The sequence below is a fragment of the Corythoichthys intestinalis genome, chromosome 11, assembly GCF_030265065.1.
Source record: "Corythoichthys intestinalis isolate RoL2023-P3 chromosome 11, ASM3026506v1, whole genome shotgun sequence".
NCBI classification, from domain to species: domain Eukaryota; kingdom Metazoa; phylum Chordata; class Actinopteri; order Syngnathiformes; family Syngnathidae; genus Corythoichthys; species Corythoichthys intestinalis.
The window spans coordinates 40,044,355-40,061,649 of record NC_080405.1 but is presented as its reverse complement, the minus strand read 5'-3'; the positions used below and the strand labels follow the sequence as shown (position 1 = coordinate 40,061,649).

The following is a 17,295-nucleotide window of genomic DNA, read 5'->3' as shown; positions in this document are numbered from 1 at the left end:
CTCCAAACACGAGATACTGTGTTTCTACCAAAAAGTTCTATTTTGGTTTCATCTGACCATAACACATTCTCCCAGTCCTCTTCTGGATCATCCAAATGCTCTCTAGCGAGCCGCAGACGGGCCTGGATGTGTACTGGCTTCAGCAGGGGGACATGTCTGGCAGTGCAGGATTTGAGTCCTTGGCAGCGCATTGTGTTACTGACAGTAGCCTTTGTTATTGTGGTCCCAGCTCTATGTAGGTCATTCACTAGATCCCCCCGTGTTGTTCTGGGATTTTTGCTCACCATTCTTGTTATCATTTTGACGCCACGGGGTGAGATCTTGCATGGAGCCCCAGATCGAGGGAGATTATCAGTGGTCTTGTATGTCTTCCATTTTCTAATAATTGCTCCCACAGTTGATTTCTTTACGCCAAGCGTTTTACCTATTGCAGATTCTGTCTTCCCAGCCTGGTGCAGGTCTACAATTTTGTCTCTGGTGTCCTTCGACAGCTGTTTGGTCTTGGCCATAGTAGAGTTTGGAGTGTGACTGCCTGAAGTTGTGGACAGGTGTATTTATACCGATAATGCGTTTAAAGAGGTGCCATTAATACAGGTAACGAGTGGAGCCTCGTTCGACCTCGTTAGAAGAAGTTAGACCCCTTTGACAGCCAGAAATCTTGCTTGTTTGTCGGTGACCAAATACTTATTTTTCACTCTAATTTGGAAATAAATTCTTTAAAAATTAAACAATGTGATTTTCTGTTTTTCTTCCACATTCTGTCTCTCATGGTTGAACTTTTACCCATGTTGACAATTACAGGCCTCTCTAATCTTTTCAAGTAGAAGAACTTGCACAATTAGTGGTTGACTAAATACTTATTTACCCCACTGTATTTGCGATATTGCATCAGGTCACAAATTAACAAGTATTAGCGGTAATCAAGGGCATAAAGTTGGTCTCATTATTGGTAGGTACGTTATAACAGCATTACCTGAATGTACACGTTTTGCTGAGGATGGAATATTAACCAAACAAATTGAGTGAACGATGGTCAGGGCTACATTTGTCACAAATATGAACCCAATTGATAGGCCAAATGATCAATGCAAAATAAGTCTGTATTGACTTATAGTAACTTTCATATGTATTGGTTCACTTGATACATTGTACGATTCAAACCTTTGTTTTCAAAAACTATAAAAGAAACATTTTGAAAACTTCCAGAATAATTCAAATTGCAATATTTGAACATAACTTAAATTATATTAACATAGACAATAAATACAAACGTGTTAATAATTTCTTAACTATCCAGGAATGCAAAAAATAAACATTTGTCTTAAGCCAACTCAACATTGTCTGTCTAAACAAAGAAAATAAATATAACTGAAAAAAACTTCTTAGTTAGGGAATAACAAATATAAATAAAAAATGAAGCCTTCCTTCAGGTAAAACATTACTGCTTTTGTTCACAAGCACAGCACAACTCAGCAAAATAAATGAAAGCTCCTTTGGGCTGCTTTAAGGCCACATAAATAAAATAAAAATGAAAATTGGGAAGAAGGGGTAAACTACCACATTTTTCACAGTTTGATTAACGTTAATAGTAGAAAACACATACAGGAGGACACTTCTCTCTAAGCAGCTTGCGACTCAAGTTTTGCAGGTTAGCAAATTCACAGTTTAATGTTATGCTAACTAAGCAAAAGTGGGGTGTTCCCCACCTCCACAACATTGCCATCTTTTCACATTACTTACAGCGGCTGCTCCTGCTAGCCGAAAAAAAACTAGAGGGCGGAGGAGGCGGCATGTTGTTGACATGTTGTATTTCAGTCGGAGCCAGGAGTGTGTGTGTCTTGGGTCAAGTCATCAGCCAATCAAATGTGAGTTTGAGGGAAAAAAATGCAGTGGCACATTCAGCAAGTGAAAAAGGGGAAAATGCAAGTCTGAACATAATGAAAATAATTCTCTTAATAATGGTATGGTCAATTCTATCCTTACAACATCTAAATTACCTATATAACTGAAGTCATTATATCATGCAAATAAGGTTGCTTAAAGTTGGTGGGGACAATTTGAGCATCCTGAAAAGCTGGTAGTGTTATGTCCCTACCGTCTCTATGCAAACCTACGCCCTTGCTGGTAATATAGGTATTTCTATCTATGCCTACAGGATCTATGAATGGAGAAATTAGAGCACGGTTTCCTTTTGTCGGAAATGTAATGCATGTGATCATAACATTTGGAAACAATTTGAAAAAAACAAAATTGGTTGAATTAGATTGTACTTATTATACATATTAATTATCATATAATTGCAGTAACTACATCCTTTCTAAAACCTTAATAGTTACTTTTAAATATGTTGTACTTCAAGTAGTAGTATTTGTAATCCTTAAAAATAAAAAATTACATGAGAGAGGAAAAACAACAGTTTTACATTCCGCACCCGAAAATGAGTTAAAAACAGCTGTCAGACCTAACTCAACAGAGAATGTGTTCCCCAATGTTATATTTACCATTTTCCCTCTATGAATAAATCATGAATCTTAATGAAAAAAAAAAATAGAGAAATTGGGTTTCTGTCGAGTGGTCGAGATCCAAATTAGGATTGTTTGGGATTGGCACAGGTCTGTGCTCATTTGTCGGGCATACCACTTTCTTATGTATTCCGTTTTATTATTATTTTATTAAAAGAAAAAGTTGTTTTCACAAAGTATCTGGTTTTGAAGGGGAATAATTTCCAGAAAATTTATAAAAGAACTGAATATTGTTATTATGCTTCTAATAAAACCAAAAGTCCTTCTAAAATGAAACAAAAACAATGTTTTTTAACAAAATAATTATGTTGTTTTTCGTTATGTAAACCCTTTTTATAGAGCTAACAAAAAGACAATAATTTTACACAAGTAACTTAGCATGAAACAAATTCTTCAAGCAATAAGGTGATGCAAAAACATCCGAGATGAGTAACAGGATATGGTAATGTGTACATATTAGCTAGGATATGCTGCCAATGCTTATCAAGTGTATCGAGGTGCAGTAGGAGTCACATCCAGTTTTAATTGGCTATTAGAGGATGTTCAAATGACCCAATCGATCGTTTAGTGCCTGAAGTGATGAGGCACAAGTTTTTAAATGCGCATACGGAAATTTTGCTGACACAAGCCTTAACCCTCTCGTGGCTCGGCATCTCACCTCTTCTCTCTCTTGCAGTTTGCTCCCAGTTCTCCCGGGGAGTGTACGCCATCTTCGGATTCTACGACAAAAAGTCAATGAACACTTTGACGTCATTCTGCGGAGCTCTGCATACTTCCTTCGTCACACCCAGTTACCCCACTGACAACGAGGTGCAGTTCGTCATACAGATGCGTCCCGCACTCCGAGGAGCAGTCCTAAGTCTGATTTCTCACTACAAGTGGCAGAAGTTTGTCTACCTCTATGACACAGACCGAGGTAAGGGACATTAGGCGCTTTGGTTAAATATGTTTATTTTCGATAAGAATGAAAAATTTTAAACTGAATCCAACACTTCACTGGATTAACCATTGGGCCCACATGTTAAGGCATAAATATTACAAGAATGACTAACTCAGAACTAAATCAATTGTTCAGCTCTTTGGACGATAATACTTTTAGTCAAATTTTAGTCATTTCAAAGTGTGTTTGTCTTGTTATAGTCGACATTTACTCAAAATGTTTTCATTTGTAAAATTCAAAATTTTTAGTCCATAAATAAATAAAAGGTTTCCAACCATTTTGAATGAACATTGCCAGACGAGCACATATTGTAGTGCAGTAGTTCTTAATCTTGCTAAAGGTACCGAATCCCACAGGTTACACATATGAATTCACCAAACCCTTTGGAATTAGATAATGAAGCAATTTTTTCAAATTCAAAACCAATATATCTAAGCTAGCGAGCTAATAATTTAGCAAATTCCCGTTTAAAATTCTTCTCATTTTGAAAGCATGTTTTAGAAACAGGTCATAATTTATGACCACGCTGCCCATTGGTCTGTTTTATTCCCTCATACCAAGTGCGAGTCAACCTTCTACTGAGAAAACTAGTTCCTCCTCCCATAATATCGAGGACTAGCAGTTAAAAGAAATGGCTTAAGCCTGTAAATTGGGAGCAAACCAGTCCAAAACCTGGTCTAGAACCCTTTAGACTTACTCACCGAGCCCCTTGGGTTCGATCGAACACAGGTTAAGAACCACTGTTGTAGTGTATACAAGGATAATGCCAACTTGGTGATATTACACACGCAGCAGGAAAATACTACATTATTTTCAATTAATCATACCTGCCTGGACACCATTAACAAAAAAAAGAATTGTCTAAGATTTTAAGAACACTCTTGCCATTAGCATTATCCTAATGCTAACGCAAATGCTATGCTAAGGCTACGAGTTACAATTAGTATATGATGATCACTCAGCACAGATCTTTAAAGTGTAAAGCAACATTTCCTTGCCAACATAAGAACACAAACCGTGTGTGTTCTAAAACTCGCCTGGAGAGGACACTAGTAGGTTGCGGGGGTGCAGCACGTCACATGAGTGACACAGCCACTCCTACGATGCAGGCTAACTACACATAAAAATGTTACATATTGTGAACATGTGACGGACACTATGGCACAATTTCATCTCGTGAGACGAAAACTGGCATTCGTCTCATTATGCTTTAGTCTCCCAAGACACATTTTTAGCTCGTTATTGGTTCGTCATCGATATAAAAGTAAAAAAGTTTGTTCGTCGAAGACGCCTTCTTGTTATAGATATCGTTGACGAAAACAACACTGGTTTAAAAGAAAAACATGTAGTAATTATTCAAAACCAATTTTTACGCTCAATACCTAAACCAAAACTTTCCATTCTTGCTTTACATACTGTACAAAAAAGGATTTTTACCCGTGTTAGTATTCCTCAGCAACTAATAAAAAACCTGTGTAGTGGTTTCTCAAATGATGATAATGCAGTACTCATGCATAGACATGTGCCGAGTCCCACTTTCAAGGTATACCTTGGTATTAAAACATTAAGGTTATACCGTCCCTAAGGTATTAGCTGTTTATACATCCCAAAAATGCATGGAGAAATCCCTTGCTTGCAGCTGCAAGGCTCAACCCTCCCCCACCAGTTGTTGTTCAGTGTCAGTGAGTCAGCTGTGCTACACAATGGCTGGAGGAGGTGAAACTCCTGAACCTTTTTGCCCCCCATCAAAAAATACGAAATCGCCGGTATGGAAATTCTTCAGTGACAGAAAAGTTACAGACGGCTGCGGCATAGTGGAGGAGGGCCAACCAACATTCAAAACATGTTTGTGGCGAGCGGCCGCCAACGAGGCCGTACCTCCAATAATATTTTGCATTTAGTTAACTCCAGCGTGTTTAGTGTGTCTAACAGTGGTAAAACTTGTTTTCTTCTCTTTGGCAACTGTCTGTCTTGAGAAATAGAGTGTGTGTATTATGTATACAAGATACGAGTCATACACAGGTGCTTTTTATGGAAAATAATTCAATTATTTTTGCTCTGATGGTAATAAATGTTCAGCTGTGGCTGTTGGCTCACCTAAAGGACTGCATTTATTTTAATCAGAATATTTAGTAATTATTTTTTCATTTTAACTTAAGTATAATGTTATAATCCAATTTCTAAATATGTTTTGAAAAATAAAAATCCTGTTCTACGGATTTTTTTTTTTTTAACGCAGATATCTAAAAGTAACACATTTTAGAGGTGTAATTGCAATACCATGATAATGTGATATTTTGGCTGAAGGTTATCATATCGTCAGAAAATCATACGGGCCTACTCATCCGCTTATAGACTGTACAGTACATTATAGCAGACAGTATATACATTTTTGACATTATAACACCGATTTAATGTTCGCATAATAATTTTCAAATTAAAACAACTTTTTATTTGAAAGAAACATCAAGAGCACTCAAGTTTCATCTTAATGCTTGCAATTAGGCTCGAGCGTTTACGTCACAGCAGCACGGGATCATGCGAGATTTGCGACAACGCAGCCATTTCGGAAGCACGTCTGCATCACGGGACATTTAAACTTAACGGCAAATACAATTCAACTACGAGTGCGAAAGATGGAAAAAAGTAAGGAAAACTTGCCAGTTCGATACAGAGACAAACTTGTTACCACGGCGAAGGACAGATATGTGAGCAATTTTAAGGATGTGAACAATGTTGACCCTTACGAGCAAGCCGAACACAAATGGAATAAAGATGTCGACAAGCTTCCACCACTACGCGAAACTGACATCATGCTGTATTTCGTGTTTGGTGTAAGTTACTACACTCATCAGCAATTCCGAAACTACAAATCGCTACAAAGCTACGAAGTTTTGCTGCAGATGGGTGCAGGATCTGCACATTATGACCATAGCAAACGGCAACACCATCTTTCTAGCAAAGGTAGGCAATGTGTGTTTACATTAGTCTGTGACCACGGATGTACAAATTTTTTGTTGCAGAAAATGTAGCCTGTGTACAAGTTCTTTGCCACTCTCTCACGTCAAAATATTACAGCTTTTTCATTTAGCAACGACAGGAATTATGTCTTATGAAGACAATGCACATGTATGCATGCTAGTTGTTTAGCTGTAGCTATAGCTAACAACAGGCCGACTTAGGGCACAAAGTTACCGAAATTTGCGTAAACAAACGAAATTAACTTACCGGAGTGGAAGTGCATAGAGCAAACTCTGTGTGTAACTGGAGAATCAAACGTTATGCCCTTCCTTCTGATCGAAGCCACCCATGCCATTCTTCGACGTTTGGTAAGTTCAGATATGACCTTTCCCTCGCCTTTTCTCCATGTAGGGATCCGGAAGAAACTCAATGGTGTTCCGTCGAGCTGTACATTCTCCTTTCTATTCGATCGGTTGTTGCAATTCTTTACCGCACAATAATTTCCAACCATTTTTAAAGAGCGACCTGTGTTGAAATGCCTCACTGTTTATGTTTACCGCTTCCATAATGGCGATAGCGGCGGAAACCTCGCGAGTGCCACATCATACGCTCGAGCCTAATCTACCCAATTTTCTGTCACATTGGAGTATTAGTCCCATCAGCCAAAACTGCACTACTAGTGGTCAGTGTTGTTAATCTTACTTTAAAAAGGTAATTAATTACAGTTACAAATTAATTTTCCCAAAAAGTAATTGTGTTACTCAGTTACCTGAATGTAAAAGTAATTAGTTACTTGGCAAAGTAACTGGTAATAATTTTCAAAAAAAAAAAAAAAAAAAAAACAGGTCACACAATGCGAAGTTTAAAGGGTTTTTGGGACAATTGGCCCTAGCCCAATTCTTTACCCTAAACTTAACTAGACACTGGGGTATTGGGGATATTACGATAACTAGATAGTAACCTTTGCTATGTGTGGAAGTCATTTAATGTTCTGAATCAACCGCTAAAGTTGTTAAAGTTGCTCCCGTTATTGCATTAGTTCCCTTCTGTCTACTTTAGAAATGTGTAAGTTTTAAAACTGTTTCATTATCTAAAGATAGATTTAAGTCAATATTTTGCTGATTTAGGAGCATTTTAGATAAAAGGTTACTTAGGTTCGCTAGGAAGGTTCTCTACAACAGAGCTTTCCTAAGAGGTCTACTGCTTTAAGATGGCGGCTGTTTACTAACGCATCTAATTCTTTAGCTACTGTATGTTGCTGATGCCAACGTGTCTGTCATTTGCATCTAGTTCTATAATATATGATTTCTACCGTAGCATTATCTGAGCGTAGTTTGTAGGCTATCGGCTAAAGTCAGGTATTATTGGAGCCACCTAGCATCGCGTTTGCAACGGCGTCCCCACTCCTGCTCTGCTCTCTCGTCTCCGTGAGTCCGTCTCTCTCAGACTTTTCTCGTGTCAACCACATAGTAACGTATAGTATACACGCCTTTCCCGCCTAAGTAACGGTAACGGCATTGCCAAGATGAGAAAAGTAATTAATTAGATTACTCACGACTGAAAAAAATAACACCATTAGTAACGCCGTTATGTTCTAACGCCGTTATTAACAACACTGCTAGACACCCCCACCCCCATTCTCCTCTTTCACTGGCCAATTGGCCCCCACATGGTGTAAACCGGAAATACATCTCGCTGACGATAGCACCAGCATATTAGTAACTAGTTTAGATGTTCAATGTATTTCTTGTTGTTGTTTGTGTATGTGTTTCTTTTCTTTCTTCTCTTGTATTTCTTTTCTTCTGTCCCCCCATAATCCCTTCCTGTTCGCTGCTTTGTCATAATAAAAAGGTATTTTGAAGGATCACAATGGGAGTATGTCAGACTCTCCATGTGAAACATTAAAACTGTTCAGAATCCGGGCACTTAGACTTCCATTCTCTGTGTCAAACAGCTGAACAGGACAGGTTAAGAAAAAAAAACCAACACTGCTAGTGGTGATTTAATTTTATCAATGCCCAAGCAGAAACATTATATACATTACTAAAATAATAGGAAAAGAGCAGGAAAGCAGCAGTAGTATTACCATGTTGTATTACAAAGCCATTATGCTTGGGGGTGGATGAATGGGGTAAACTTAAACAGACTGCAGGACAAATGGCCCGCGTTAGCATTCCCTAAAATTTGTCTTGTGAGGTCATTTACAGTATACATGTGGAATACTGTAGTATCCCTTAGTTCTGACAGTGAAGAGTGACACAATAAATGTTGCATTGGTTCGAAATAGCATCAGCACCTACTGTAAGGGTAAGCAGAGGATAGCCCGTAATACTCTCTAAGAGCGCTGTAATGCCTGGAGTGATAACACAGCTCTAATGTATACAGTAGTGCAATGTTATGTAAATCAGGACAAATAAATCAGCAGCTTGTATTAACACATAGCACTTGAAGAAATTGTGTCTCGTGAGCAATAATCTTGGGTACTTGGAACAGTTGGCTGGTTTGTGTCAGTTAATCTTCTGTTTAATCATGTTGATAGTGGCTCATCTGTCAAGGGAAATGAGGTATGTCACATCTGCCGCTAAAATGTTTTCCTTTCCGAAATCACAGTCACTGCCTGCTTGTGGCTGCCGCGCATTGTACTGCATCAATGAGGGCTTTCTGTTGTTCTCAGATGAAATTGCCTTGCTGACAATAGACTCCGCTTTAATGCAGCGCTGCCTCATGTTTAGGACGGCCTGTCAACACGCTCAGTGTTCATTTCGGGGGGGATTTCTAATGTCAGACGAGAATAGGAGCTCATTATCTCACAACGGAATGATGATCTGTTCCTGCTGAAACTTCAGCACCTGAGAATCTGGGAGGGAAATGTTCATCCTACGACATACAAAACTATTCTGTCTTTGAGGGGAAACAAAATGAATGCGGCAGATCGTGCGGCTGCATAGCCTCCCCACATTTGCAGGGATTTTAGATGTTTACTTGCTCGTTAATGGAAGGTCCTAACCGGCAGATAAGCTTCAAGCATCCTGACTTCCCATCGGCCCTTTCTGTCTTTCACCTCATCAACCCGGCCTCGCTTGCTTTTGCTTTGAGGCAGGTTATGAAGTCTGTCTTTGGGTCTTCTAGTCTGCTTCTCAGCTGAAGGCCTTAATCCACCGCGCAGCCTGCAGATAATGCGTGGTTAATTAGGGTCACTCTGACTAGAACATTCATCGGCTCTTCCCCGCGGATGCGAGCAACCCACACGTCCTTCAGCACAGCCGCCGCCATCCCTCCATTTTACCTCCTCTGCATGTCTGAGGGCACGCCTGGATGGAGAGATGGGGGACGAGGCGGCTAGAAAACTAAAAGAGAGGAGGCGGGAGAGTGAGAGTGATGGTGGACACTTAGTATAAAGAAAGTAGAAGGACCGGAGGGCATCAGAGGCAGGGGAACGCGAGAAGGGGGAAAACAAAACACCAATTCTGTCCGGCAATTAAGGCAACAGCAGGCGCGTGTGATTTACAGCCTGTTACCTGTGTCCAGACAATTCCCCGTCTACAGTCGAGCGCCCCGTGCAGGAGCCCATGCCAAGCCACTTTTACCTCGATCCCGACTGCCAGCGGTGTAAGACGATCCCTTATTAGTGGGAGGACATCGGCCCCAGGAGAGGATTAAAGTCGTTTATTGATGCACTCCATCCAGCTCTTTGGGGGGCTTTGACACTTGGCTCATCAAGCAGACAGATGTGTCAGAGAGCCTCTATCTCCTCTTATCACCAAGTGCAGCTCCCCTGCTAATATGGACACACACTTCTATCTAAACTAGGAGAAAGTGACACCCAAACTATTCCTTTAACAGCATTTTTTTGTTTTTGTCCAATAAATAATAACTATTAATGTGATTAATTTGCTTGGACCTTTACAGTAAAAGATATCTTAAGTTAGATCAGTGTCCATCTTAGCACTTTGGTTAACCTCACATTAGCGGAAATAAGAAAACAAGGAAAATGGGACAATCATGAATGTTTCGATGAATATTCTCCATCTTGAGAAGTTTGCTGAGGTCTTGAAAGTAAAACTTATTTTTTAGTTTTAAAGTTGTTCATAGTTAATGTATTAAGGGCTGTCAAATGATTAAAATTTTTAATCGAGTTAATCACAGCTTAAAAATTAATTAATCGTAATTAATCGCAATTCAAACCATCTCTAAAATATGCCATATTTTTCTGTAAATTATTGTTGGAATAGAAAGATAAGACACAAGACGTATATATACATACAACATACTGTATATAAGTACTGTATTTGTTTATTATAACAATAAATCCACAAATGGCATTATTAACATTCTTTCTGTTAAAGTGATCCACGGATAGAAAAGATAAGTCCTTAAAAGATAAATGTTATAGTTACAAGTTATAGTAATTTTATATTAAAACCCCTCTTCATGTTTTCGTTTTAATGAAGTTTGTAAAATTTTCAATCAAAAGTAGAGTTAATATAATAATAATCAGAATAAAAATAACAATAATAAGAATAGAGTAACCAAAGTCTGGGTAAGTTGCCAGTTCATGCCAGTTCACTTTTCATTGTTGTTTAACTGTGTGAGAATAGGGCCTCATTACTACAGACTGAAGTGCTTTTCTTTTAGTGAACATTATTTTTTTTTAGAGATAGGAATATTATTTTTGTTGTGCTTTCACTAAGAGATACTTATGTTTGTTGTGAAGCAGTTGCCGAAGCTTATGCCAATAACGGCGCGGTCCAAAGAACGTCTGTGTCCACTCGCCTTTATAACATATATATCTCTGTACATATCTTACCCAAAATACAACAAGAGACACATAATTGCAACTAAAAGAAAGAAAACTTACAGAAATATGCATGGAGCACAAATAGCACAATGTAACAGCATAAACGGAATAACATTAGTATGGAATGGCGCTGCCCCCAAGCGGCCGGTGGCATTCTCTTCACTCTTAATGTCCATAAATGGCGTCATTGTAATCTGTTTGAGGCAATGTGTGAGCGGGTCATTCAGTGATTGCGTTAATTGCGTCAAATATTTTAACATGATTAATTTTAAAAATTAATTAACGCCCGTTAACGCGATAATTTTGACAGCCCTAGTATTTTTCGAACTATAAGTCGCACCAGCAGAAAATGCACAAAGAAAGGTCATGTTTAAATCGCACTGAGTATAAGTCACATTTTAAGGGGGGATTTTATTTATTTATCAGAGACCAAGAACAAACATTACAATGTACATGATAGTCATTTTAATAAAACGGAGAACAACAGGCTAAATTGGCATGAGTTAACGTAACATATTAAGGAGTTAAACAAATAACTATAGCCTAAACAACACAATATAACTTGTTAACCAAACTCTCCATCCCACTCCAACTAATTACCAAATCCATTAAATTCTGCACCTTCACTGTCACTTCCAAACAACCAATACAGGTAGTCCCCGGTAGAGGTAAGATCGGGCCTAAAAAAATCCAGCCTGACCCGGCCCCATCAATTAACTTGATTTGCAGGCCCGAGCCCTAAAAAACTCCCGAAATTTTATGTTTTATTTGTGAGGACTCAGGAGGAGGAAAGGGAGGGGATGTGATGCGTCAGTCAGACCTGGACAGAGCACTGCTTGGGAAAAGGGACTGGTCGCATTCTGTGTGATCACATTTGTGACGATGCCCGTGCATAATGATTAAATCCTGTCTTTTGTAACAAATTCTCCCAGTTCAACAAGATTGTAGGATGCATATTCAATAAACATGTATATATTTTATATATTTGTGTGTCTGTTCTATCAGGTGGATAGTTCATGCTTCATTTCCTTGGCAAAATACAGCAGCCCATTTGACATTAATTTTAATTTCTTCGATTGGCAGAAAAAAATACAGGTTTTTTTTTTTATGTTTAATAGTCTACATATTTTTTGGGATATGCGCCACATTCGTTACCTTCAGCGAAGCCAACAGAGGTTTCTGTAGCATCTTCAAAAATCAATTTGAAGCCTTTCCACACCCCACTCTTACCGGTGTGTGTTTGTCTCTTCAATTCCACCATCTATCGTTTGTTTTTAACTTGATGCTGTATTTCGAAATACCAGGTCAAAAATATGTAATGGATGTGGAGGGGCAGATTAAAAAGAGGGTGGGGCCACAGCGTTCACATGCGCAGGGAATGCTCTGGCTGTGCAGCTCCTGTTTGCAATTACCATACAGCGTCTTCTCTGTTATATCCAAATTATTTATCTTATAACAAAAATTCCTTAGTTTAACATCCATACATCATTTTAGTATACATACAGTATATGAATATTTATTAAGAAAAAGTTAGCGAGAGAGAAGCCCGACCCGACCCGACCCTAACATAATAATTGACATTTTGGGCCTGACCCTTTGGGTCGGGTTCGGGCTTAAGACCTTACCTCTAGTAGAGTTACAAACGAGTTCCGTTCCTACGCTGGCGACATAACCCAAATTTCCCTGTAAATCGGAATTACCCCTTTAAGTACCTCTAAATCTCCAAAATAACTATGCACAAAGTCCCAAAGTATTGTTTTGTGTTTGTTAATGGAGGATACATTGCCCTCTGGTGGCAGCATTGGGTCTGGCTGAACGGTCACCTTGTATGACTGAGCAGCAGACTTGTGTGACATGGATAAAGGACAGCTGCACTGCGGTTTGGCCCATATAAGGCTGTCAATAGTTTCAGCTCAGTTTGTGCATGCATCTGTAATTAAGTTTAGACCTACAGTTTGTGGAGTTATGTGTGAGCGATTTGTTATGAGAATTGTAAATACCTTTGTATTTGTAGCATTTAAGCTAGCGGACTTTTGTTAGGAAAATTAGGCTAATAAAATCTAATAAATTAACATACTGATCAGACAAGATGGACGTTTGAACACCAACTGTTTTGTTTCAAGTGTTTAACTGTGAAAATGTGTGTCGTTTTGATCATAAATGTACATATGTGTGTTACATCTTTACAAACTGTCTAAAGTGAAGTAAAACGCTTCAAAAACCACAATTGCCTTGTTCGCTGTTTGTCAGGCTGAACAACTTCACATTTATTGAGGACAGAACACGTCATATTAAGGAATTCAAGTAAAAAATAAGATACTGTGAGGTACAACAGAAAAAAATCACTGGAGACAAAATGGCTAACTAGATTCCGGCGTCGTAAAATCGAAATCACGTAAATCAAGTACATTATAACCCGGGCACTAACTGTACTGGAAATGGAGGGAACACCAAGAGAACCCTTTTCATAGTTGTCAGTGTTTAGGGGTGGGTGTGGTTGGGGGATGCTCCGGAGCAAAAAGTATGTCACTCTAAAAAAGTTGTTTGGAAATTGTATTTTACGTGCAGCTGAACCCTCTTTTCAGCCAAAATGAAAAATCAAGATATCCCCAAAAAGTTGTTCAGTTGCATCGACACATGCATATGTCGCACCTTAGTATTAGTCGCACGCCCAGCCAAATTCGATATGATATACTAATAGATGTACTAATGTAAACGTAATATCTCTGAAAAAAACGTTCATAAAAAGGTACTCACAATTACAGCCAGGGAACAAGACATCCCCAAATATGTTTCCTTAGCCTGATTTTATACCAAATAAAAAGTCCCATCGACATGCAAAACAAACTCCCTTGATACAATGCCTGTTTTGTATTATATTAGCAAAAGCCTTGATCCTCTACAGTAATGGAAGCGACTTTTCAATTATTCTCCAAACGCTCCGGTTTCAGAAGAACACAGGTGCAATAATAAATAACATTCACTTGCCGAGTCCCACCGAATGGTTTTATTCAGTCAATAGAGAAGATTAATTACTGCCATGCTTTTTATTTGGTGCAGCGTTTTGGCGGGCAGAAAAAGCTTTTAGGCCTCAGTGCAGAGCTCTCCCAGCCACAAAGTGATGGCTCGTTTGCGTCAAGCTTAGATGTACTCTGGGCAAATGGAGGTAAATTTGTGCCCCGAATGCCAATATCAGACAGCTGTTTGAAAGCAGACGCTATAATGAAGCACCCACACTGGAAGTAAATTGAAGCGCTGTAGGCCTGGTTATACCATCTTAATTGGGACTATTCGTCTTATTTTGCGTAATTGACAGAGTGTGCATTTATGTGTACAGCGTAAGATTCAATACCCTAATAAATATTACAATTAATATTCTCTTTAACTTTACCAACAGTAAACCAAATCCTCAATATTCTCTTGTTTTTGCCATCCTTTCCAATTTCCCATGAAATCACAGACGCTGACAAGGGTGCTGCTAGATTTTGTGGGGGTGGTCAGGTACGGACACATAATTGCCAGGTCTGTGCAGCAGAGACAGATGATTACAGGCTTTATTGTCTCTCCTGGGCACAATCAACCCCTGATTCAGCAATCTCACCCCAACTTGATTTATGAGTCACTCTGTTCCTTCTTTGCCGGCCATTCTGACGCTGTCCTTATATGATTTTGCCTTTGGTGTATATTTGCTGCATGTCACTATGACTCGACTGCTATACCGGGAGCAATTCAAATGCTTCTCGAGCTTGGCTATTTGGAATGTTCACCATCAACAACTTTAACCAACTGCGATGCCTCAAAGCTTATGTAGGAACTGTAAAATGACAGGTATATTAAATGTATTTCTACACTACATATTTCTAAATGACAGTCAAGAATATCAGTGGTATGAAAAAGTATCTGAACCTTTTGGAATTTCTCACATTTCTGCATACAATCACCATCGAATGTGATCTGATCTTTCTCAAAATCACACAGATGTAAAAACAGTGTTTGCTTTAACTAAAACCACCCAAATGTTCATAGGTCTTCATATTCTAATGAGGATAGCATGCAAACAATGACAGAAGGGAGAAAAATAGGAAAATGAACATTCTGCCTAAGGAGACTTAAAGAGCAATTGAAACCAATTTTTTACCAAACAATTTAAGTCAGGTGTGTGCCCAATCACTGATGAGTGGTTTAAAGCTGCCCTGCCTACTATAAAACACACACCTGGTAAGAATTGTCTTGATGAGAAGCCTTGTCTGATGTGCATCATGGCTCAGTCAAAAGAGCTGTCTGAAGACCCGCAATTAAGGATTGTTCATTTTAATAAAGCTGGGAAAGGATACAAAAACATCTCTAAAAGTCTGGATGTTCATCAATCGACAGTTAGAGAAGTTGCTTCTCTCCGAAGGCGTGGCCGTCCACCAAAGATGACACCAAGAGTTCAGCATAGAACACTCAGAGAGGTAAAAAAGGACCCTAGAGTGTCTGCTAAAGACTTACAGAAATCACTGGCATAGTCCAGTACCTCTGTACACACATCAATTATATGTAAAACTATGGCCAGGAATGGTGTTCATGGGAGGACTCCATGGAGGAATCCACTGATGTCTAAAAAAACATTGTTGCTCGTTTAATGTTCGCAAAAAGGCACTTGGACACTCCACAGAAGTTTTGGCAAATTATTTTGTGGACTGATGAAACCAAAGTTGAATTGTTTGGGAGTAACACACAACGTCATGTGTGGTGGAAAAATGGAACAACTCACCAATATCAACACCTAATCCCCACCATGAAGCATGGTGGTGGGAGCATCATGATTTGGGGCTGTTTAGCTGCCTCAGGGCCTGGACAACTCACAATCATTAATCGAAGAATGAATTCAAATATTTATCGGGATGTTTTGCGGGAAAACCTGAGGCCGTTTGTCAGATAGTTGAAGCTAAAAAGAGGATGGATGCTGCAGCAAAACAATGATCCAAAACACATAACTAAATAAACTTCAGAATAGTTTCAGAAGAACAAAATACACATTCTGGAGTGGTCAAGTCAAAGTCCAGACTTGAACCCAATTGAGATGCTGTGGCATGACCTAAAAACAACAATTCATGCCAGACATCCCAGGAATCTGACTGAACTAAAGCAGTTTTCTAGAGAAGAATGGGTGAAGATTAGTCCTAAATGATGTGCAAGACAGATCTGCAGCTACAGGAAGTGTCTGGTTAAAGTTATTGCTGCCAAAGAGGGGTCCACAAAATATTAAATGTAATGGTTCACTTACTTGTTTTTCCCCCTCCTGTCATTGTTTGCATCTCATCTCTATCCTCAATAAAATATGAAATCTTATAAATGTTGGGTGGTTTTAGTTAAAGCAGATACTGTTTTTTCATCTGTGTGATTTTGACAAAGATCAGATCAAATTTGATAATGATTTTATGCAGAAATGTGAGAAATTCCATAGGGTTCAGATACTTTTTCATACCACTGTAATACTTCAACGTTGCCTGTCTAGTAAACCTAACCCTAAAAGTTATATAGGCCTTATGATGGTAACAGTTTGATTTTTTTCTTCCTAAACCCAAATTGGAAGTGACAAGCAAACCACACATATTTATTCCCCAACGATAGTAAAACAATTTGAGTAACTCATAAGCCTGCAATGCCTGGTTATCATTACTGATAAATGGTGAGGGTTACTACTATTGTGACAACTGTTTTGAAGAAGAATTGAGCTAATTACTATAAATCTTTTTTTGTGTGTCCACAGAAACAACAGCTGAGTCAATTGTTTTCTTTATCCATTATCATTTCACCATATCTAAAAAATTCCGAGACACAATTTCCTATTTGGTGCAAACCTCCACTCGGAATTCAGAAGGAAATTATTCGTCTCGAAAGATATCAAGGTCACTGTGAGCATATTTTTTGGCCATCTGTCCAGAATGCAGACACAGCTAATCATCGCAAAATGTCACGGTCAATATCACAATGACATCATCATAATAGCGAGTACTGTCTCGATCACATACTTCAGTCCTCCATTGGGCAGGGCGGCGAAAACTCAAAAGATGCCTGACATCCACATG

At 38.8% G+C, this 17,295-nt stretch overlaps 1 protein-coding gene across 5 annotated transcripts in view; it reads left to right on the top strand.

The window, feature by feature from the left end:
- The window catches only part of gria3b (glutamate receptor, ionotropic, AMPA 3b), a 226,308-nt gene that overhangs the window by 72,632 nt on the left and 136,381 nt on the right, over window positions 1-17,295 (top strand). For all 5 annotated transcript variants that reach the window (XR_009064807.1, XM_057850056.1, XM_057850055.1 and 2 more), the window contains exon 3: window positions 3,199-3,438. Coding sequence is in view for 4 of the 5 variants with exons in the window: in XM_057850056.1 (XP_057706039.1) it covers window positions 3,199-3,438 (240 nt within the window). In the remaining variant the exon portion in view is untranslated. The remainder of the gene's footprint in view (window positions 1-3,198; window positions 3,439-17,295) is intronic.